Source organism: Bombyx mandarina, chromosome 19 (assembly GCF_030267445.1).
Source record: "Bombyx mandarina strain Sakado chromosome 19, ASM3026744v2".
Lineage (NCBI taxonomy): Eukaryota > Metazoa > Arthropoda > Insecta > Lepidoptera > Bombycidae > Bombyx > Bombyx mandarina.
The window spans coordinates 12,158,160-12,184,083 of record NC_143225.1 but is presented as its reverse complement, the minus strand read 5'-3'; the positions used below and the strand labels follow the sequence as shown (position 1 = coordinate 12,184,083).

At 36.3% G+C, this 25,924-nt stretch overlaps 1 protein-coding gene across 1 annotated transcript in view; it reads right to left on the bottom strand.

Annotated features, from left to right (window-relative positions):
* Positions 1–25,924, bottom strand: part of LOC114240842 (oxysterol-binding protein-related protein 9) — a 74,564-nt gene that overhangs the window by 20,730 nt on the left and 27,910 nt on the right. Inside the window, exons 2-8 of the mRNA XM_028171530.2 lie at positions 24,328–24,456; positions 23,166–23,345; positions 22,136–22,213; positions 21,035–21,085; positions 19,379–19,448; positions 17,941–18,039; positions 16,515–16,626 (exon numbers count right to left, since the gene is read on the bottom strand). Coding sequence (XP_028027331.2) covers positions 16,515–16,626; positions 17,941–18,039; positions 19,379–19,448; positions 21,035–21,085; positions 22,136–22,213; positions 23,166–23,345; positions 24,328–24,456 — 719 coding nt within the window. The remainder of the gene's footprint in view (positions 1–16,514; positions 16,627–17,940; positions 18,040–19,378; positions 19,449–21,034; positions 21,086–22,135; positions 22,214–23,165; positions 23,346–24,327; positions 24,457–25,924) is intronic.

Below are 25,924 nucleotides of genomic sequence, written 5' to 3'. Positions count from 1 at the left end.
ATAGGACTTTGACTATTAGATGAGAGTTCGGGTTGTGATGTTAACTACCCGGTTTGTAGTCATATCTGTGTAGTCAAAAAACTAAAAAAAAACACGCTTAAATCGCAAACCGTACTAACGATTCATTTCATATTTTCTTTTATTCTGTCCATACAGGTCAGGATAAGAGAGAGCTAAGTTATTATGATTTTTTTTTATTGCCTTTGTAGGCAGACGAGCATTATAAATTATTGTATTGTCATCGGTACTTGATGCGTTTTCAAATTTTCAAGTTAATCGAACACCTTGAAGATGGTGATAATGGCATAAGAAGATTCCGTTAAATACATACATGAAAAACCACCTAATGTAAGCGTGTTACAAAATTTCTCGTATAAATCGGTTTCGTCATTTCAAATTATTTAAGAAGGTGTGTATTAACAATTGTTGCGACACTTTCGATATATGGATCCTGTATCTTTTTGTAACATTGTAATATGTGGAGTATATCTTTCGTATTACTTCGAAAGAAAAAATACCATTAAAAATATCATATAAGAAAATCTTCGGAGATATCTTTCGCTGAGAAACGAACAGCAACAGAATTGAAAATACTATTTTATTTTATTGTATTTTATTAATTTAGTTTAATTAATTAATTAATCAAGTAATAATTTTTCTTATATGATTTTTTTAAATGTTTTTTTTATTTGATTTTTTATTATTATTATTTTTTTGTTACGGTTTATTTTCGCATTTATTATTGCCATTAAATTTCCGAAGTTTCGAATACTTTTATCATGGTCACGGACGATGCGGCGACGTGGTAAGTTAACGTAGTTGAAAACCGAAGAAAATACTATAAAGCATTGACGTATAAAAATTATTAAAATATGAATGAATAGGGCCGCTTTTCTGTTGTTCAACTTTGACATTAAAGGCTAAGTGACGGCAGAGGGTGGGCGACGTAACCGCCCTAAGATCAAAGGGCAATGGAAAACGGACAAAAGAAAAAGAAGATACAGATAAGAATACATTTGAAATGAATTTATAAAGGTCTTTTTAGTTATTACAGCTGGTTATTATGGGCCGTTCTGTAAAATGTTTTTTTCGAATTAAGCCCTTAAGCGATTAATCCAACTTAAAACACACACATGTAAACCATGCCATACCCGATATTCAGTTTTTTTTCTCTTTCACGTTTATCTTTATTAACACGTTGAATGCCATAACGGAAATCATGTGTCCACGGCACACTTTCTCCTCTTTTTTTTTCTACCTAAGCTGATGGTATAGAGAGACCATATTAGCGTAATCTTAACTAATAGGTGAGCTCACGGGGCTCGCACCTGACGATGTTGCTAACACGAACCCTAGCAAGAGCCATGCTTCGCAGAATCCACCACCGGATCAGAAACGCGACCCACTGAGAAGATCCGGTGAGAAACTCAGTGGGCTGTGTCTGTGGGTTAATAATAATTATACTCGCCGAGCCCTTTGTCGCAAGCGACGGGTTCGACGAGAACGATGACCGGAACTTTCCCCAGGACCACACCAATATATCAAGAACTAGCGACCCGCCCTCGCTTCGCTTCGGAAACATTAAAACACACATGAAACAAAAAAAAAAAAATATTAAAAAAAAGTAGCCTATGTTCATCAGGGACAATATCGGCTTCTAATGGAAAAAGAATTTTTCAAATCGGTCCAGTAGTTTCGGAGCCTATTCGAAACAAACAAACAAACAAATCTTTCCTCTTTATAATATTACTAGCGACCCCCCTCGCTTCGCTTCGGAAATATTAAAACACACATGAAACCAAAAAATAAAAATAAAAAAAAATAAAAAAAGTAGCCTATGTTCATCAGGGACAATGTCGGCTTCTAATGGAAAAAGAATTTTTCAAATCGGTCCAGTAGTTTCGGAGCCTATTCGAAACAAACAAACAAACAAATCTTTCCTCTTTATAATATTAGTATAGATTAGTATAGATAGTCCAAAAATCGTGTAGGTGGTTTTTTTCGTAAATATTACCAAGAATAATTTTAAAAATAATTATAAATAAATATTTCCGGAGAGATGTGTAATAGCTGACATACGGTATCCATTCCAGTCCCCTGGAACCGACTAATAAGTGGTCATGTGGGGTCCGCCGTGGCCCAATGGGCTTAACATGGCTTCTAGTCTAGCTAGTAAACGGTAAATGTAACACGTGTTCAACGTGTTATTTTACATTAACGGTTTACGTAATTCGGATTTCGTGCATTTTGTTCGAAATCTGAAACTTCTGATGCGATCGGAACGAATACTGAAGCCCAAAACGTCACGCGGATCAGCCGCTAATGTTTTTAATAATGCCCATTTCAGACTGTAATACTACATGTTGGAATCAAGTAGTCATTTTTGACTTAACATGCGGTTCACCGGTGGACCTAGCGTACTGTTACGCGCTGGGGTTCGGGATATATAAAATTCTACCGAATTACAAGTTAACACTGTATTAGCACTTAGAACCCTTCACAAACACTTTAAAATTCTCAATTCACTTCTTCCGCTTCGCTGTAGGTGATCCGTTCGCTATTTCGCTTCGAGTAGTTCTGATTACTGACTGACTACGTGCCATCTCTGCAACGCTTTTATAGTCGAGACAAAATCCCTAGAATTATCGAGAATATTCCGCACAAGTCGAGTATTGTGTGTTTCCGTTATTTGACAACAGATGGCGTTGTACTTATCGAGCGTTCTACATGCTACTAGATTCTTCGATATTCGTTCCACTATTCGGCGATAGATGGCGTTACTCTTACCGGCGTAACAGTACTATACCATTCGGATCGAGCCAAAATCATGGTTCATCAGTAATTTTTATCAACTTGAGATCTTCATTCTAAAATTTATAAAATGCGATAATTTGCACGGAAGATAGTTTTTAAGTTTTACCAGTCTAGTTTTTAAGATATGTTAAAACGCTATAATCTTGATGAAACCTACAAATTTCTATTGGATTTGAATACCAAGGCGTTCGATTCTACTAAAGCGCCACGCGGCTCACTTCCATACGCATTTTGTTTGATAACTGCAATGTGTGGCTTGTAGGAAGCGTTTACGGTGGACACCCCCACGGGAGGTGACCCCCATGACCCGAACGGTTCAGTAAGATAAGGCTCACCGATGAGCACTGTGGCCTGAATGAAAATACTCGATTTTTCATGTGGCGTTCAACGTGTTAAAATGCCGCGAAATTCATTAACTGTGCAAGCTGTGGTTATATCGGAGGAGCCACGGTAGCTGCAGACCAGGGAAACCGGCGTCATAATCCCCGCCCCAAGGTACGCCGATCACACCTACGGGCCTTGGTAGCCCCAATGTGAGATGTCAATTGAGGCCGTCAACGCAAAAGTGGTCTAAGCTTACCATAGTTATTATGGAGCAATGAGGTTTAAGTTTTCATGAATTTGAATTTGAGTAGGCAAAAAAAAAAAATACGCGCAAAAATTTATGTTTACAAAGCCATCTGTTATCTATGGGTGAAACTATGGATAGGCCGGTTTTGCATCAAAATTTATTGTATCTACCTATATGTGTATAGAAAAATGAATTGCTGTTCGTTATTCTCGCTAAAGCTCGAGAACAGCTGGACCAATTTGGCTAATTTTGGTCTTGAATTATTTCTGTAAGTCCAGAGAAGGTTTAAAAGGTGATAAATACGAAAATGCTCGGAATTAAATAAAAATAACAATTTTGTTTTTCCGTTGATGCGTCCCCCGTCGGACGGATTCCTTTTGTTTGTTTTAAGTTTATTTTATACAAATGTTTAGATCTTTTATTTAACGGTTGAGGCAATACGAAGTCTGCCGGGTCAGCTGGTTTATTATATTTTAAATAAATTGCAATATACATATTATAAGCATGATTACGAAAAATTTTGGGATAGGCCACTTTTGCGCTGACGGCCTCAATTATTTAACACAATAATAAATTTCACAAAATATCGTCTCCATTAAAACGGCACGTTTCCGAAACTTTGTTTTTTTTTTTTTGTTAATATTAAAATTTCACCTTGACACGAATATAAATTTAAACAAACGAACGTGCAGCGTCTTCTGTTTTACGCTTCGGATATTGTTCGGTACCTACCTACCTACATTGTGAAATCTGTTAAAATGCACGTAACGCAAATTAAACTTGAACTAAACAATGATTAAGTAAGTATGTGTTCTTTTTTAACTCAATACCTTCTATCCTTTACTTTTTATTGCTTAGACCGGTGGACGAGTTCACGGCCCACCGGAGCCCATAGACATCAGCAACGTAAAGACCGCCACTCACCTTGATACGTCAGTTCTAAGTCTCATTTTTTACAACACAACGGCTGCCACGTCTTTAAACCGAAATGCATTACTGCTTCATGGCACGAAACGGGCAGGGCAGTGGTAGCTACCCGTGCGGGTTCACAAGACCTACCACCAGCAAATGTCGGTTGGGGATCGAATTACGCTAGTATAATACTCAGATAATGCTGTTGTCCATTCACCGGTGAATCCCTTAGTAGCCTTTTACTATACTCATGGGTCTCTATATTATGGTACCGTTTGCAAGACAAATACAGTAGGCAGCGGTTTGGCTTTGCCCCTGGCATTGCTTACGTCTATGAGCGACGGTAACCACTCACCATCAGGTGCACCGTATACTAGTCTGCCTTCACGGGCAAAAAAAAAATACGTAGACACATCTTAAGTAATGGTCCCCCGGTAGTCGAAATTCGACTATAATTAATTAAAATAAAAAATTTGTACACTATTATGATTCTATTGTCAAAGACTTATCATGCTTCTTAAAATCACAGATTTCGCCAAGACTACACTATTAATAAAGACAAACAATATTTAATCTATTCTCAATTTGACCACAGACTATAAGCATTAAGACAAGTTTGACAATAAACATATAGTATGCATGCGTGTGTGTCAAATACATGGCAGTGTGTGTAATGTTTTTTTTTTAATGATTTAATGTATTTTTTATGCATAATAAAAAAAAATATTAATATTTCGCACTCCTTCTCTATATTCTCTATAAGTGTGGGAAATTTCATTCTCGTCCGTTCGCGCAATTTTCGTAAAAAGGGATACAAAGTTTTTGCTTCAGGTTTTTTTTTTTTTTTTTTTTTTTTTATCGCTTATTAATATATAGATTTTATAACATTACTAGCTGACCCGGCAGATTTCGTAGTGCCTCAATCGATAAATAAAAATGAATCCGTCCCACGGGGGACACATCAAAGGAAAAACAAAATTGTTATTTTTATTTAATTATGAGCATTTTTATATTTATCTACCTTTTAAACCTTCTCTGGACTTCCACAAATAATTTAAGACCAAAATTAGCAAAATCGGTCCAGCCGTTCTCGAGTTTTAGCGAGACTAACGAACAGCAATTCATTTTTATATATATAGATAAATTAACGTGCTATATATAATATTCCTCTTACCTTTCGCTGTCCCGTCTCAGAGACCATCTCCTAGATGTCAGGGCTCGCAACATAATGAGCTACCAATCACTAATATATCACAGTACTTATAAATATATCACTATCACATCATCGGCACATCATCATTACATTTAATTAATCACATCACATTTTTTGAGGCACATGTTTTATCGTTGCACTAACTAAAGAGAACATTTTTGTTTCACGGAAATATTTGAGGTGCCTCGTGTGGGATCAAATTTTAATGGTGTGCGTTCTACATAAATAACGGAGGGATTCATTTAATTATTTATGTATTCAGGAAATTGTCATTCGCGGACTTAATGCCTAAGGCATTCTTTAGCGGACTTAATTCCTAAGGTATTCTCTACCAGTCAATCAAAGGTAGTGCAGAGTAAATAGTGGTAGGTGCAATTAAATTTATATTAAATCACAAATACATACACAAAAAAAAATTATATACATACATATATACAAGTTTTAATACGTATTCGACATTTTCAAAAGGCATATTAAGTAAGTATTACTGGTGGTAGGGTCTTTTGCGAGTCAGCGCGGGTGGGTAACACCAACCTGCCTGTTTCTGTGGTGAAGCAGTAATGCGTTTCGGATTGAAAGGTGGGAGCAGCCGTTGTAACTATACTGAGACCTTAGAACTTATATCTCAAGGTGGGTGGCGCATTTACGTTATAGATTTCGTTTGTCGATGTCTATGGGCTCTGGTAACCACTTAGCACCAGTCGGGCCGTAAGTTTGTCTGCCCAGTAAAAAAAAGTTTTACATTGATCGTACGTTAAAATTTCTTTCGACTTCATAAAAAGTTCGACCCTGGAAAACAGCAAAAATTAAACCGAACGTCCCACATTTTCGAGAGGCTATCTCGTCCCAACACACACCTAACTTTTAATTGACCTAGACTAGCAGGGGAGTTTCTAAATTTCTAATACTCTGGCAGTTTTATGGAATTATTGTTCATTATTAAGTTAATCGAAGCCCGCAATCACAATGGCGTGAGTGGTGACGTCAATGCACCGAGTTTAGTGTGGTGAGGTCAGTGGCGTTGTTATTCTTAATTATCCCGCTAGTTATCCCGCTTTGCTAACTAGCACGCGAGATTTATTTACGGAAGAAATAGGACTGGGCAGTTATACGAATTCTTGCTGGATTAATGGACGAGACACTAGTCCTCTGAATCATCATCAGCCTGTATCTCTCCACTGCTGGATGTAGCCCTCTCCCATAGTCCGCCAGAATGAACGATCCTCCGCCATGCGCATCCAATCTTTCCCAGCATATCGCCGCAAGTCATCTGTCCAACGGGCAAGGGGACGCCCAACGCTACGCTTAGTCCTCTGAATAGGAATCGGGTAAGAGAACGTGCTGAAGATATAACCGCTCAATTAGTTAGTTTGACAGACGAGTAATCGATTCATTGCATTAGAGATTTCATCGTATTTTATTATGGTGGGAGGAATTTACGTTTTGTTAGCCGGAACTCTGGCAGCCCTAATACCTGGACCTACTACTACTACTACTACTACTATCCGTCCCTGTTCCCGTTATCTGGGGTCGGGTCTCCTCACTCTACGGCGCCAGGCTGATCTGTCCTCGGTTGTCGGCTTTGGCAATTGGGCTTTCTTAAGGTCTCTTTCGATGTTTTAACCACCAAGTCGATGGCGGGTGGCCTCTACCTTTCTTTTGTTCTGGCAAGCCCAATGCGACCTTCACCACATGATCGTCGTCCCGTCTCATGATAATAATATGGCCATACCAAATAAGGCGATTTTCCGTCATTTTGTCTGTGATTGATGTGACTTTAAAGCTCCCCCGTATGTATTCATTTCGAACTCTGTCCCTAATTCAATTTCCCATAGATTTCTACCTTCCATGACAGAAACACGACCTAAAGCACCGCTTTCTAAATTTGTTGAAAATACAATCAGTTCTCGTTTGTTTGTAACAATGCAAATGCTCCGCTTCACGGACGAGGATTAGTTAACGTTCACTTTTTATGTTTTAATGAAAACGAGGGCATCACAGCGCGGCTGATCGAAATCGATCTTTGAAATTAAACAGGTAAAGTGCACATTCGATCGTGACGTTTGGCAACGATGCATCGAAACCTTGTGAAAGTTTTTTTTACAAGCAAACCGCTGAATGTGATATCAATGTTTTTTTTTATCTCAAAATAATAGAGTTAGTTATTATCGGATTTGTACGCGGACCTATAAAAAGTGGAAATAAACTAAGAGTAAATAGGAACATTTATTGCACTAGAAAAAACATTAGGCTCTTCATACATGTGCCAAAGTCAGCATTGAAAAAGAAAGCCCAGTGCACGTAAGCGGTGGTGTATGTACCCTTAGTTAGAAATAGGTCTTTTAATAAACTGGTTGTTATTTAAATAAAATTGTATTAGTGTTAAATTCAGTTACTTTTAAATTTCAACGTAGTTTTTGACATGTCTGACATTTACCGTTTCACATTTTTAAGGCTAAATGATAAAATAAGACTTTTTGGCGGAAACGCGAGGAGTGAAGTTGTATGATTTGTTTTATTTTGTGTATTTAGTGTTTCTTCAGGTTAAAATGTGTAATAACGGTGGTTTATTAACTATTTAGTATCTGTGAAAGTGCATAAATGTGGGAATATGAAACAAATCCGCTGAACGTAACTTCTCGGGATCCTCCAAAAAGTCCACTGAAAAAGTCTCAGTAAATGATCACCATTTTACTAAGATTATATTTCTTCCCATATCATCTCATCTCATTTCATTTCTTTTCATAATATAATTTTTCATATAAAATATTAGGTTGTATGGTGTGATACCTCTGCCTTTCCAGTTAGAAAAATAAAACTACTACTACGATAAAATAACATGTATTGTACAGTTCAGTCAAAATGTGGACCATCAGAGCGAGACGTATTAATTCGCGGTGGCACTAAATACGAAATTGGTATGGGCTGTGTGGGTTTATCAGTAGATTCTGCACTCGAATTATAAATTATCAAAGGGTTATTTGTTTATATGCGCGAACCATCACCTTGTGTTGAACAACGAATGGAGCCCATAAATATTACTACGCGAATATTGTCACCCACCTTAAGACGTGAGGTTTAAATCTCAATTGTGTATTTATTTATACACTTTTCAGTTTTTAGCGGAACGTATTGTATAATAATGACTGCATCCCAAACATACCAAAATAGGACCTACCCAAATAGGAACTGTGCAGGGCCAATAATACAGTTGAGATTCAATTTCGCTTTTGTTTCTTATCGCTAGTTTTTATTGTAAAATTCCAAAAAATATTTTTGTTTATTGATAAAACTAAAGTGATGAGACTTTAGTTAAGTTAGAAGTAAAAGATGTTTGTTGATAGTTACTAAACAAAGTTAGTTACTAAACAAGTATTGAACTGTTTTAACATTGCCTATATTTTTTTTAGATAGACCATAATAATATGAAGTGTTAGTGTCCGAAACATTTTTGTGGAACATTCTATTACATTCCTCATGTAATGACGTAAAGCATACGTGATGTTACGGTATTTGTAATATCATAATATCGATTCTAATGTTTTTATAACTAAATCTTTCTCTGATTACTGAATACAGTGAATACAATAATCTACTGTCTTAATACAGTAATCATTAGTCAGTTTACGAGAATATGTTTGTTTATATCTCTATAATTTCAATAATAACTCCTGTTCTTAAGTTATCTAAAAGAAATCGCTATTTAATCTATGTTTTTCATTATATTTACAACACAAGCGGTATAACAATCGAGTGTTATCTGTCTATTCTATACATAATATGTTCTATTATTAACCTATAACAGCAGTATCGGTACGTTGAGGAAGTTTACAAATAAAAATACGGTATGTTATTACTATAGTCTATCTAATCTCAAGTTACGAATCAAAAATATTATCTTATGCGCGTTTGTTTGAATTTTTCCGTTTCAGGTCACGTCAAACAAATTAGTACAATGCAATAAAATTAAATATAATCGTACTTTTTTTTTAACTTTTAAATAGGCTTTCTTTCTTCTCAGTCGTGTCACTCTCGACAGAGTGGTCGTGATCGTCATGTAGTGTTGGAAGGGGCAGACTTGATGCGTCTCACGATGTCGCGCCATCTCTCCCTGCTCGAGGCCTACTGCCGCCAGGCGGTTCGCATGGCAATCGTGGTTCCATAATGTTTACTTCCATGACGATTTTCTTGGGAAAGTAGTTGCAGTGGTTTCCCCTTTCCTTCTGCACCAGACTTTTTGAGGTTATTTGAACCCCAAGGCCTCTGAAGCCTCTTCTGACCACTGGCCAGCATTATGGTTATACTGCCACTACTCGGTCGCCATTGCCTCGTCCGTTATCTAGCAGGAGGACCGCGGTAACATAACGTAAATAGGCTTACAAACTGGTAAAATGGTATGTTCCGTCGAATCATATCCGTAAATCATTTCCAAATATTAACGCGTCTGTAATCGATTGATACATTTGATATGATTTCATTTTATTTTATAAGCCTATATTTTATTTATTTTTCGGGGATAAACTATATTTCAAATGGATTGTAGTGCTCCCTATACGGTGCTTCCCGAGCACTATTACATGATCTTCTTCAAACGAGGCTTGTGGAGAGTACATAATGGTCGACAGCAGCTTGGCTTTGCTCCTGGTATTGCTGAAGTCCATGTGCGACGGTAACCACTCACCATCAGGTGTGTTTGTATGCCTACAAGGTCAATAAAAAGGGTCTTAATGACTATTTTGAAACGCTTTCCGATAAAATAATTTGGTACCATTTTCATTTAGGTATGCGGAGAAAATGTTTTTTTTAAAAATGGAAGTTCGTTGCTGACAAATTTAATATTACTTTGATCTTGTTTAATAGTCCAAGATCCCAGGGCCCCCAGACGTCACGATTATTAAATTTTTAACTGATTTTCTTTTAATATTATTAATTAATTGATATGAGTCAACTGTAAGAGAGAGAGAAGAATATATCCTAATACATGTCTCACTCAGTCTCATGCGCGTGGATAATGGCCCTCGCGCTCTTACCCACAGAGGTATTAAATTGAATGTAGGGGATGATTGGCCCTTTAAAGCGTCTGCAAAGCAAATCGGCCGATGGAAAGTGTCTGGGAGTATTGGCGACTTATTTTTAAGGATATTGCCTAAAATATACGTAAAAGTCAGCTTTCAGAAAATACGTGAAGTAGGTAATAATTTTATGTACCTTGAGTACCTGATACCTGAAAATTGGCCGTCTAAGCAAGGTAGCAGGTAGGCATGCGTTCTTAGTACATACTACCCTTTCTGGCTGAGCCTTTGCTCGCCCACCTGTCCTGGTGAAACTGGAAAGGCCTTCGGGCCACCAGTAATCTTTCAATCATAAAAAAAAAGTACATACTGGTAGTTTTCCAATTACAGAGCATAATGCGACTCAGTGACGCACAATGCCGAATTATGCTGAAGCTTAATTGGAACGTGAATTAGTTTTCAAATGCATCAGCAGAGTGCGCTAAGTTAGCACAGTTTTAATTAACATTGATTATTTCTAAGAAACTACGACGAAACGAAAGCCTTACAATTTTTTTTAACATTAAATAATATTACTAACGATAGTATAAACAAAATTTCGATCAATGCCAACTTAAAGAAAAAACGCTTGTCAATTTTCTGTCACTGAGTCGGTATCGATTGCGAGTATCACGCGAGAGCAGTACTTTTGAGAGTGCTCGATGGTGCGAAGCGTTGCTGTAGTTGGAACATTCAACGTTGAGCATTATGCCGCATAATGCGCTCTTGTGCTGTAATTGGAAAACTACTATTAACACTACGCAATCGGCAACATTTCGTTCGTCAGAAAATACGTGACGTCTGGGGGCCCTGGAATCTTATTCTTTTAAGCTTTTCAAGCGCTTGTATTATTTTACGCAGTTCACTGCAACGCGGACCTCTCTCTCACCTTGAAACATGGAGTCGTAGTATTTGATTTATTGCAATCGACCGAGAGGTTTTTATTTATTTATTTGCGGTCAATACGGACATTATTATTGTAATAAACTTGCCAATTTATGATCCTGATTATTATGATAAAAACGTTTAACGATAAACAGACGGTGGTTAATGAGTAATTATTTTAAATAAATAAATTTTTTCAAATATATTTCTAGTAACGCACAATATAAAGGTGATTTTTGAATTTTTGCCAAACTGCCATTAATTAGAGTAATGAAATAAACGTTTACAGGAAAACGGGCTTTGCAAGGGACATTGTTGAAACGTATTTAATTATGTCAATAACACAATGGCGCGGCGTAATATAACAATTTAATTTATAGTGTTTTTAAAATTTCATTGAACAGTTTTAGTATAGGTATGATGTAATTGTAATCTAATCAACGATATTTTGTTTCTTTAGTATCTTCTTAAACTGACAGGATACAATCAAAATGTGTAACAATCAAATTGTTTATTTGCTGTTGGATAAAAGTATTATTTATTTGACGAGAAAAGGTTAACGATTCACTCGGGGATTGAACGTGGAATTTTAACAATCTGTGACATAAGAAAGCCGACATTGTTACCGAGTCGGTATCAGTTATTTCCCGCTAAACATGTAACATAGACCGCGAAAGTGAAAATCTATAGAGACAGCCTGTACGCACGACTGAAGCCGACCGGCTTCCGGTCAACGGCCCCGTAACAGCATCACTGGCACGAATTAAATCATTTCAAAACATCGAATTCTATTATTAAGTTTGACAGGTGAGATGTAACTAAAAAAAAACGTAAACAACAATTGAGGAGTGAGGAATTAAATATTACCAAGGGTTCTAAATTCAATAACATAAAACAGGCACACACGTACATTATTTTGAAAGTGTCACGCAAAAGGCTCTAAAATTTTAGGCACAAGGTTTGATAGCCCTAGGCTTTTTTGTCTATGTGTAGAGCGTTTGTATCGATCGGGCGGCGGCGGGTGTCAACGCCTTAACGTCCGCGAACGAGCGCGTTCCGCTGTGCACTGAGGTGCGGGCCCGAGCTATACATAGATTAACCGACAACAGAAGGGTATAAGGTTATGTTGCACTGTTTACAAATTATGAAAACGTGGAGTAGATATTTATACATTCCGCATCGGGTGACTTAAAATTAAAGAAGAACATGAGTATTCATGCAATCAGTTGTAAGTGGTAATTAAAATGATTATGAAATTTGATCAATGTGAATTTCGATAACATATTTTTTTTTGATAATTTAAGTTAGCTATCATAATAATTAGCGGTAGATAGGAATAATATATTTTGTTATTACAAATGAATAAAAAAGATTAATTTTCCGGTGCCAATTTCCAACAAATTATTACAATTAGAATAATTATGTTATACTGAAGATTCGCAATAATGACATCATAAATTTACACCAAAAACTGCTACTTCAAAATATATCGTACACCAAATACTTTAGGTTTCGTTTTTAGCACTATTTTCGAAAAATTAAAGATTTTAAACAAAAACCTATATTTGACGTATTTCCTTTTAAAAAAGTAACAAATTTATATGACTAATACTTATAATAAAAAAAATCGGTTGTCTGTAAAGTCGGTTTACTGACGATAGTTGAACGTGACAACGTCATAAGAAAATACTGATGGAATGGTTTCATTTTTCAATTATCGCAATTATCGTTGCTATAAACAATTGACACACTTACTTTTCACTGAACTTCATACTTGACGAAAACATGTACGCTCAGAGCGAGGTAACGCCTCATAAGTCATGTTTTTTCGTGCGTGCAGCGGGCTCCATCGAATTATAAGACGTTGTCACGTCAAAATTGACGGGAAAAGAAGAAAGCTGAATGGCGATAGAAATCTTAGTTGAGGAACATTCAAGAACGATAAGAATGGTTAAGCTCCGAAAATGTCTAGGCACTTTAAGAGGAATCCTGTCTCTTCTGTTTCTAAACAAATCTATGGATGTTGAACGCACCGCGTCGGCGCATTGCTGTTTCGTCCAACGAATCGACTACACACACACAAAGAAGAGTTCTGTTTATAAATAAAACACTCTTTTGATGCAATACATAACTTGGAAGAAAACTTTTCATCATTCAGTGATCGAATTAACTTATGAAAGCTTTATCTCAAAGAGGTTATAGTTTATATTTGCGTGTTAAGTGAAGTTTATTTAAATTGTAGGGATAAGCTGAACAATGCGTCATTTTAATATGACTCAATTTGGCGAACTCGTTACAAAAGACTGAGCGGCGAAGGAAATTAATAATTTGTTTTTTTATTGTTATTTGAATACATGACTATCTGTGTGCTTAGTGCGAGTTTTTTGATGTTCTCGATAGCGTAAAAGTTAGCTCATATTCTGATGGAATGGGACCGTTTGCGTACGTTTGCCGCTAGGGGCGCTCTTCCAACTGCATACAAAATTGGGTTAACTTTTACGCTATCGAGAACGTTAAGAAACTCGCATTAAGCCTAAGCACACTAATGTCAAAGGGTCACCATAGGTCAAAATATCATGTCTTAATGGTATTCGTCCTATTATACAATTTCAAACGTTCTAGCTTACAACACATAATTTTTTTAATTAAATTTGATTTTATGTCACCTTGAGAAACTAATTAAAGTGAAGGACAATTTTGTAGCGTCATTTCTAATAAGCCCACATGATGACGATATATCGTGATAGTGGAATATCGTAATCGTGTCGTTTAGTAAAAATAGCTTTTCAAGGGCCAAAATACGGTAAGTAACGTTAATCTGGGTAACTTTGTCCCGCCATGCGAACAATTTTGTATGTATTGTCTTAGTTTTACTGGATATTAATAAAAAATATGGATCTTCGTGGGTTTTAAACATTTAAAATTGAAATGGTAACATACAAATGATTTTGCATGAGCATAGAGTGCAAATCTCACAAAATTGACAAAAAAAATGTGGGACAATGTTATATTGAGAGCGGGGTAACTTTGCCAGTATAAGAACTGGCAATACAATTTTGATGTATTTTTACATTTAAAGCCTTATGATAACATTGGATCTTCTTTTATAAATAAATAAATTAGGTCACCATATCATGACAGCTGTTTAGCTTAAAATTTAGGGTTTTCAGTAAAATTCAATATCAGTGTGTTTGAAAAGGACCTTTATTTATAGGAACTTATTTATCTTCTATTTATTATTACATATCAGTCTTTATTCATTATAATAAGAAAAACGTGATATGTTAAAATTATAAAAAATGTAGCAAAGTTATAATCCTTCGGTAGAATTAAAATAATTACAGTGGCTAATAACCCCATTTCATGATCCAGTATCCAAATATAATTGTTCAGATAATGCTGCAACACGATCCATGAGTGATGAGATATCGTTAGTAGGTGGTGGGGTAAGAAAGACGGTAGCTTCAATATTAAATGAGGATTCAGCCGTGGGTGATGGAAGATGATTGGTAGGTAGGTCGACTGAGTATGTCGATTTTATATTCGAAGGACCAGGAATAGGTGATAAAGAACAAGCAATAGGACGGTTATTCACCGTGGAAGCTTCTTACAGTTCTTGAAGGGATTTTTGTGCAGGTTCTTGACACATTCCCCGGCTTGTTTTTAACTTTTACCCGGGTTAAAGTTACCCATATTAGCACAAATGTTCAACAAACGAATTAAAATCAAGACAAACACGACAAACGACAATATAGATCATATTGATTTTTTATAAAACTACATCTGTAGTCTTTAGTTATTATGAAAAGTACAAACTTACCTTTCTATGAAACTTTTGAGTATGAGTATTAATATAAAAAACCTTTGCAGCGATGTTTCATTAGTCACCCCCCAACCCCCCTACCACTTCACAGTCAACCTCAAGAAAGAAAAGTTTTGCTGACAAATATCAAATTTTGGCGCGCTTTCTTCGTTCAATAATAAGCCTCTTAATTAAAACATTTCAAAGTCTATGGTAAAATGTATCCAGTTTGGAAATAAAAAAAATTGATATGTAAAAGTGCGCTAATGTAAACGGAAAGTTTATGCTACCCTGATTGACGGTAAATATTTAGCTGGCCATAAATACTGTTACAATTAAAAATAAACAAAATATTACATTTGAATTTGGAGTCTGTCATTTTTATATGATTGCTCATTGAGTTTTCTCATTTTGGCGCCAATACATTGTACAATATTTTGCGATATTAAAATGGAGTGGGGTGATAAAGAGAACCGAATAGCTGTGATTGCATTACACAAAATAGGTATGAAGCCAAATGCAATCATGCGCTTGGTATTAGTAAAATGTTTGTGTACCGGGCTATTAATAGGTGCAATGAGACCTCCTCTGTTTGTGACAGAAAAGATTTGGCCGTCCACGTAGTGTTCGTACGAAAAAGGTGGTCAAAGCAGTAAGGGAAATAATTCGAAGAAATCCTGTCCGAACGCAAAATATTTTATCTCGGGAGATGAAGATAGCACTTAGAACCATGTCGCGTATTTTAATAGATGACTTAGGACTTGCAACCTGTAAGAGACGTACTGGTCATTTCTTAACTGATAATTTAAAAGAGAATAGGGTGGTAAAATCGAAACAACTACTGAAGCGGTACGCAAAAGGAGGTCATAGAAAAATTTTGTTTACGGATGAGAATTTTTTTACAATTGAGCAACATTTTAACAAACAAAATGACCGTATTTATGCTCCAAGCTCTAAGGAAGCTTGCCAATTAGTCGACTGAGTGCAACGTGGGCACGTTCAACGTTTAAAGGACTGTATAGCAGCCAATGGAGACCACTTCGAATAAGCTTTTTATACTTTAAATTGTTTTATATTTATGTATTAAACTAACACACTGTAAAAGTAATAAATGTTATTTGCCATAGATTTTTTTTGTTTTCCTTTGTAACTGTATTTATGGCCAGACTAAGTATAGATATAATATAATGTAATAGCAACAATCCGTTTGTAATACATTAGCAGACTCGTACTAGCTTCGATAGTAAATTAAACTCTAAAACTAACCTGGAACCTGGTTGAATGGAAGTGGCCGGTTCATCATCAGCGTCGTAGAAGTCGTCTTCGCCTTCGGACGAAGAATACGACGTGTCAGGCACCAGCAAGGACATGGCGGGTCCTGTTCGAAATAAAATCAAACCACTGTGTACTAAACACAAGGTATAGGAAAAAATACTTGAGAATTGAAAACAATAGATCGTTGCTGTCAAACCAAAATCTGCTATGTGCAAAAACTCTATTTTGAATTAACGAGTAAAAACATTTTCGTATAAAATTTTATATGAAAATGAATTTGTAAGAACTATATCAAATGAAAGCTATAGATAAATATTAAAGCTATAGACACATAACAGTTTTTTTATACGGTAGATAGGGCTGTGAACTATACGAAAAGGTCAAAAAGTAAAAATCTCAAAAAGTGCACATAGCAGATTTTGATTTGACAACGACGATATTTTAAGGAACCTTATATTGGAGTCTATGAGTCAAGCATAGATATATATATCGAGGGGTGAAAGGATATTTGGTTTAAGCGACGTTTCCCTTAATTCGCGACATTCAACTTTATAATTATTATTAAAGGTCCGTTTTATTTGATATTAGCATCAACAGTCTGATGTTTTTAATTGTACTTCAACTATGTGTACTCCATTAAAATTTTTATTTATTTATTGCTTAGATGGGTGGACGAGCTCACAGCCCACCTGGTGTTAAGTGGTTACTGGAGCCCATAAACATCTACAATGTAAATGCAGCCACCCATCTTGAGATATGAGTTCTAAGGTCTCAGTATAGTTACAACGGCTATCCCGCCCTTCAAACCGAAATGCATTACTGCTTCACGGCAGAAATAGACAGGGTGGTGGTACCTACCCGTGCGATTTCACAAGAGATCCTACCTGTAAAAAAAATGTCTGAAAAAGTTTTTTTTTGTTATGATCTTTTCTCCAAATTTTAACCTTAAATGGCTCGCCTGTAAATAAATGTACAAAAATGTAGCTTAAACTAAATAATCTTTCACCCCTCAATATGTATATTTTGTTATAAAACAACTTTGGACTTCATTTTTTCGTTTACAGATTTGACTGTATCCGACTATAATTTTGTGAGAACAATATTTTAAAGTATTGTTGTAATACTAGTATGGTCTCGGGCGTCTTATCCTTCAGGCCACGATGACTTCAAATTAATTAATTACATTATTTTTAACTTTCATCATTTGAGTTCGTATCAGATATTACAGCGGGATCATTTAAGATTACGTTGTTGAAACAACAATTTTATTAGGAAATTATTAGGGACCACTACGCGAAGATGTAGTCTATGGTCGAATTCAATTTCAAAGGTATGCATCTCTTTACGCAAAACGTTAAGATAGTTATAACGTAACACGCGAAGAGATGTTTATTTAACAGATAAAAAAGAAACGTACGCGCCGTGTCTATATCCTCTAAGGCCGGCATGTCGTGTGTCGGTGTTGCCAGCTCTCTGCATTCCGAACCTATTTCCACACGTGGTGACATCTCCCCACCTAAACAAAAAAAAAACAAATGTACAAATGTTACCGTCATCTTAGGTAATCTAGTAAATTATTTTTAGCAGATTTTTTTGAGGTAATAAAGTCATCGCCTATGTATTAAGCTTGAATTAATATTTTCGGTCTAAACTAATTTATACCTTCAACGTTGTCTATCTATTTTATTACAAAATTGTAAACGAAAGTCTGTATAGTCAGCTGCAGAATTGCATGCATAACTTAAATGCAACTTGTGAAGATTAGAATACAAGTTAATAAAAATAAACTAGATGGCGCTGATGGTTTAATTATCTGTATTCGTTTCTTTAACTATCTAAAGTTTGATTCTAAGTTGTCTTCACAAATTATCTCTCGTCTACTAACTAATGTCAATTACATAAAATTTATATTTACACAGACATATTTACCATTTCGATATCTATGTAATAATATGTGAGACAAAAACTTTGTACCCCTTTTTACGAAAATTGCGCGGACGGAGGAGTATGAAATTTTCTACACTTACAGAGAATATAGAGAAGGAGTGCAGAATGTTAATATTTTTTTAAATGTATGCGTAAAAATACATTAAATCAATAAGAAAAACATTAGCCACACTATCATGTATTTGACACACACACACGCTTTCATATTAGTTTCTTCAAGTAAAAATGATTATCGATTGAATCAATTAATTAAAACTTATCAAAATCTATTGCTCTCATTTACGGTGCGCTGCTATTTTTCTGTATTGCTATTTTTCTATTACTTAAAGTGCTACACGAGTCATCACAAAATTAAATAGTTTCATAAAATCACTAGTGTAAAAACTAATTTGGCACTAGAAACACTTGGTCGATCTGGTTCTAAGATAATTTTCAAATTTACTTCTTTCCCAAGTGCCCAAACAAACTTTTTTTTTTTATTGCCTTTGTAGGCAGACGAGCATACGGCCCACCTGATGGTAAGTGGTCACCGTCGCTCATGGACGTCAGCAATGCCAGGGGCAGAGCCAAGCCGCTGCCTACCATAAAAAACTAAGCTAACTATAAATCATTTACGAGTTATATTTTCTCAATATTATTGCAAAATACCTCATAAATCAGTGAGACTTAATTACGTTGTTAAAAATACTCTTACGGTTTGATCTATTGTTTTTTTTTATTTTCATTATATTATATTGTTTTTATCTTTACAAATATTTTACCAATTCCGTAGACTCCAAAGGCGTTCCAAAACGAAAAAAAAAAAAACGAGAGATCAAACCGTAAAAGATACTACGAAACATTCATTCACACTACAGTATGTGTTTATATTAGACCAACTAATTTTGTATTTGTGTTCTCATATTTACTTTGTTTGATATGCGTTTGCGAAGGATTCGTTGGTCCCTGGTAAATTCCGTTGACTGGATTCACGGTGTTCTAAAACAAAGAATTCTCATGTAATTTTTCACATCAAAAATTTTTTTAATTGCTTTTATGGGTGGACGATCTCACAGCCCACCCGGTGTTAAGTGGTTACTGGAGCCCATAGACATCCACAACGTAAATGCGCCACCCACCTTGAGATATAAGTTCTAAGGTCTCAGTATACTTACAACGGCTGCCCTGCCCTTCAAACCGAAACGCATTACTGATTCACGGCAGAAATAGGCAGGGTGGTGGTGCCTACCCGCGCGGACTCACAAGAGGTCCTACCACCAGTAATTACGCAAATTATAATTTTGCGGGTTTCATTTTTATTACACGATGTTATTCACCGTGGAAGTCAATCGTGAACGTTCGTTGAGTACGTATTTCATTAGAAAAATTGGTACCCGCCTGCGGGATTCGAACACCGGTGCATCGCTCAACACGAATGCACCGGACGTCTTATCCTTTAGGCCACGACGACGACTTGCGGTTTTTTACGGCGGTGGTAGGGCGTACTGAGGTATCGCTATGAATAGGAACATTCTACAATTGGGTAGTTGAATTCGTGACCACTAAAAGCATTAGCGAGGAATACATTTACGATTAATTAATTATACTATTGCAATTAAAAACTATTCATACTTGAGATATGAATGTTAAGGTGGAGATCGAAATATGTTATAAGTGTGTTATAAGAGATTGCTGTACATGCCTGTAACTGGCTTACATACCAGTACTTAATTTTATACATGTTAATTTTAAGCTTGAATGTTTTGTGTGTATTGCTGTTGGTGTGTCTAAATAAAAAAATAAAAAAATGTCAATCCTAATCATGAAATTTGACGTCACCGTACAAAATATTGCCCTCTTGGTACAAGGCATAAACTGGAAGCGCTTATAACTCACTTATTTCTGAACAGATTTTTTAATATTATTTTTATTGATCGATTGTATTTTTGGTCTAGATTTTATGTAAGTATAATATTAAAAAAAATATTAATACATGTATCAATCATTAAAGAGATGTTTGGACCTTCGAGCGCGCTAGTTTTTGTCGTTCCTGAGAATGAAAAGCGCGAAGAAGGTTTTTCATGTCAATAACATATAATTCGTACACGGCCGTCTGGTGTAGCGGTAAGTGACATGGTCACTACACAAGGGGGGTCGCGGGTGCGAATCTCGCCACGGGAAGATATTTGTATATTAAGTATAAAAAATATCTTTTCCAGGGTTATGGATGTATATTAAATATATGCATGTGTATAATAAAAGTCTTACATTTATTACCATTATCTGGTACCTGTAACACAAGTTCTTTACGAACTTAGGATTGACCAGTTAACGGGGCGTGTAAAAAAAAAGGATTTTGGACGATGAGTACAAGGCAGAGTAGGCACATGGCTATCTGTTCACTTCTTTGGCGATGACGTCACAAATCACATGTGCACATTTTTCTGTCACTACCGACTGATGATGACGTCACAATAGTTACAGTATCTTGAGGAAATCGAAACTGCGACGCGGAAAAAAACTAGAAGTTAATTCTCTTCCACAAAAGTCCTTTTAAGTTTTAAAAAAAAAGCTCCCAGTCTCACCTTTGCTATTTGTAGTAGCACGATGGAATGTTTGATGTTGTCCAGCATTGCCTGTGTGATAAAAGTATGTAGTAAATAATACAATGTTGTATTGAGATATGAGTCGTCTATTATAAAAGGTGGCAATCTGTGCATCTGGACAAAAAAAAATTATTGATGTGTCAATACAGTTTGTTTTGAATATAATCGTCTCCTTCAAAGAATACGGTTCAAAACCTGCATTAAATAAAGGTTAATAGTTAACCTGTTATTTATCTAAGATGTCGTTCCGAAGAGTTTTGTGACTGCCAATTGAATACAAAGTCAATAATTCGTTTTTCTGATTTACCAATCATTGTCCAAAAGTAAGATTGCCGGCTTTGATAATAGTCGACTCATATGTCGAAAAAATAAGGAATAATAAGTTTGTTTGCTCTTTGTATGGGTGATAAATATCTATATAGTGACAAGGAAGAAGATTGGACTTAGTTTTAGCTAAATATAATTTACAGTGTCCTTGTCAATATATATAATATATATTTATATACATTTCAATTTATATAAATATGTTTAGTAGTGTCCGATTCCCACAATACACGGAGTCTTAGTTTGGAGCCTGGAGGAGGATTATTAATAATAATTATTTTGAATACGCTTTTATTACTTTCAGACGTATGTATGTTTTGATAATATCCTGAAAAGCACCCCACGCTTTTTTTTACAATAAAATCATTCTTACACTATTTTTAATTCAAATTGTTTAAATTTTTTTATTTTTATTTTTTAGTTGGATTTTCTATAAGAGCGTATTTTTTTAAAACTATTATTTATTTAAATACAGGCTGTCCAATTATTCCGCATTCGAAGCTGACGAACTGATTCTAGTTTAAATTAAAAATAGCTTGTTAATATTGAGAATAACGGTGAACCCACTTTATACATCGACACCAGCTGAAAAACGTTCTATTAATGTTATTAGCGTTACATTGCGCATCAAATAATATTGGCAAATAATATTAAAAGAGTAAGTTTTTTTTTATTATAGCAGCATAATCATGCATTTTGGTATCAAGAACCGTTTCAAAGCACTATGTTTAAGAAGTTAAATTAAAACAGACTTACATTAGAATGATCTAGAATAATTTGTCCTTTACCCTTCTCTTGAGGGTCTGATAATTCCGATACCCTTGTGTTCATTTTCTGTGAATACAAAAAAGCAATGAGATTTTTTTTACTAGTGTCTGAGCCAATTGCTAGAAAAAGTTTGCCTTTTTTCCCCTAGCTATTCGCTGGTTAAGGGGCTATTTCAGCTGCGACCGGACGGGTAGGTGAGCTCACGGGCTCAACCTGAGAAAATTTGCTAACACTAGCTCTAGCAAGAGCAGTGCTTCGCAGAGTCTACCACCGGATCGGAATCGCAACCCACTGAGAAGATCCGGCGAGAAACTCAGTGGGCTGTGTCTGTGGGTTAGTTCGTTTGTCGAACTCTCGACGAGTTCAACGAGGACGATGACCGGTGTTTGAAATGCTGGTGGTAGGACCTCTTGTGAGTCCGCGCGGGTGGGTACCACCACCCTTCCTATTTCTGCCGTGAAGCAGTAATGCGTTTTGGTTTGAAGGGTGGGGCAGCCGTTATAACTATACTTGAGGCCTTAGAACTTGTATCTCAAGGTGGGTGGCGCATTAACGTTGTGGATGTCTATGGGCTCCAGTAACCACTTAGCACCAGGTGGGCTGTGAGCTCGACCACCCATCTAAGCAACAAACAAAAAAAAAATGCCTAAAAGCATCAAGAGTGAATCTGGGGGATCCGACAGGACTTGTCTCGGGCGACGGCGGCTTTGCGTTGCCTCGTCGCAGTCGGATAAAACCCTCAGACACAGCCCATTGAGTTTCTGGTCGGATCTTCTCAGTGGGTTGCGTTTCCGATTCAGTGGTAGATTCTGCGAAGCACGGCTCTTGCTAGGGTTCGTGTTAGCAACATCGTCAGGTTTGAGCCACGCGAGCTCACCTACTAGTTAAGGTTACGCTGAAATAGCCTCTCAAGGCTCTCAGCTTAGGTAGGAAGAAACTCATCGGATAAGAAAGTTTGCCAATGTAGACAGTCGAGTATAAAACCCGGTGGATGGTCAGTAACGAAGTTCATACTTACAGATACGAGTTCAATCATGATCTGTAGATACGCGTCGGCCTCAGCTATGCGCCTCTCCAAGTCGCCGTGTCTGTGTCTAGGGGCCGGCACGCATCGGGACCATCTCTCTCGTCTACCGTGCCTCGATATAGTGTCTTCTAATGCCCGCACCCAACGCTCGCGTTCAGCGCCGTCTCTCGCCTGAAGAACACAAGAGATATATTTTTAATTGCGTAGACTGGAAAACCGACCCACAACCCACCTCATTTTCGGAGCCCATAGACATTCTCTGTCTATAGGCTCCGTGGCACTGTGAATTCCGTCACATTAAGACTTTGTCAAAAATATTATTGTATAACGGCTTTCCTAACTTTCTGATCGGAAATGTTGACTGCTTTGTGAAAGATATACATGATATAAAGGTACCTCTCTGTTAGGTCTTACAATAGCGCCCTAGTGTAAATAATTACACAGATTCATTTTATTGACGGTTCCGTTTTTGTTACACGATATTTTTGGATAATCGGGGAAGTCACTCGTCAAGATGTGCTTAGTTTGTATTTCATTAGAAAAAAATGTACCTCCCAGAGGGATTTGACAACCAGCACAATCACATAGCAGGATAGACTATAGACATAGCAGGATAGATTTGGCCTAAAAGCTAAGACGCCCTGGGCACTACCCAGTGTACCTACCTTCCCTACCCAGTGTATCTACCCAGTCTTAGCTTTATTCAGCTAGCAGCTTAGCCAAAATCACTTCATCGTATAGTATCCTGCCCAGTCCAGATTCTGCCTAAATTGGGTCTAGGTATGCAATCAAATAACCCAATTCAATTGTAAGCTTCCAACTTATTTCTTAATCTAGGTATTTTAACTTAGGCCGGTTTTGGTGTATCTTCACTAGAGCCATGTTTCTTTTTTCTTTTCAACTCAACATTGATTTTCTTATTTAGTTTTAAGCTACCAATTGGTTAGTATACCATCAGTAAAATGTACAAACGTTTACATTGCAAGTTTCGTAACGAAAGGTTTTTTCCAAATATCAGAACGACCATATTTATCATATTTAGCTCACAGCCCACCTTGTTGTGTTTATTTATTTGTGCAGTTTCTACAATAATTGTCTCTTGATTTTTTAATCTTAGTGTTGCAAGGAAATACAATGGAACAGACTATCATACCTGAAAGTGAAAAGTCTTGTGATCGACGGTGATCGTGAATGTTGAATCATCTTCATCATCTATACCGATAACAGCCGCTCGGAGTCTCACGCAGCCACGTCTCACGCCTCTTGTCATCTTCTCTTTTGACTAGAAAAGATAATAAATAATACAAAAATTAGCAAAATTACTACCTTAGAAGGAATTCGATCAATATTAATGGAACTCTTATTTTGTTACACACTCTTTTTACACGCTGTTTTATCCTAAATCTATTAACCCGGTTCGAGACAATCGATTTCCTTCTACAACTTTCCTATTCATTTAGGCAGCGGCTTGGCTCTGCCTCTGGCATTGCTGAAGTCCATGGGCGACGGTAACCACTCACCACCATTTTTACTGGTGGTAGGACCTCTTGTGAGTCCGTACGGGTAGGTACCACCGCCCTGCCTATTTCTGCCGTGAAGCAGTAATGCGTTTCGGTTTGAAGGGTGGGGCAGCCGTTGTAACTATACTGAGACCTTAGAACTTATATCTTAAGGTGGGTGGCGCATTTACGTTGTAGATGTCTATGGGCTCCGGGCTTCAGTAACCACTTAACACCAGGTGGGCTGTGAGCTCGTTCACCCAACTAAGCAAAAAAAAAAACAACAGATGGGCCGTATGCTGCTCGTCTGCCTAAAAGGGCAATAAAAAAAAAGGAAAAAAAAATCATTACTATTAATAAGACGAGCCGCGGTTTGGATCTTGAATATTTTTTTACTTAGATTGTTTTATTTTAATTACGGAACATTTCATTATCTTCTTCAAAATTCGATGTAGTAATTTATCTACTGTATCTAGACATTGACTGATAGTGACACAAGAACCATCGTGTTCTGAGAGAGTGCAACTAGTTTTATTTGTCAGAAATATAAATACAGCACGCGTGAAACCGTGGGAAACAGCTAGTTCATAATAATTGAATATTTATAATACTCATTCGTGTATGTAAGCCATAAATAAATTATTATAAATTAAAGCTGATCACGTATTATAGTAAGTATTGCTTATATTTGAATCGATAATCATCGGTGAAGCTGAATTTTTTGTAAAACAAGTTTACCGTTTAAATAAAGTCCAAACTAATTTCATTTAAAATATCCAATACTGGTGGCTCCTTTTTTGCATTATACAATGTGTCATTTAAATCATGACAACTTTTGAACTATCATACTTAAGGCTTGATGTAAAGAGTATTTGATGAAAATATCCTGTATAGTGCGACAACAATTAAAAAAAATTTAGCTTGACAGGGTTGGTGTTCATGAAAAAAATAAAAAACAAACGCAATAAAAAATTAGAATTTTTATTTTATTAATACTTTTTTTGTTATTTTGTGAAAAAGATATTAAATAAAATGTATTATAAATTGATTGTCTACATTGTTAGCATTCAAATGACACCACTTTCGTCTTCCTAAGACGTCTATATCGATAGCAATGATTAAATCAGTGCAGGCGCATGAGTTGCGAAGTATTTTTTTTTATTGCTTTGATGGGTGGAAGATCTCACAGCCCACCTGGTGTTAAGTGGTTACTGGAGGTTGTGGGGTAAGCCGTGTGGTCTGGCAATACGT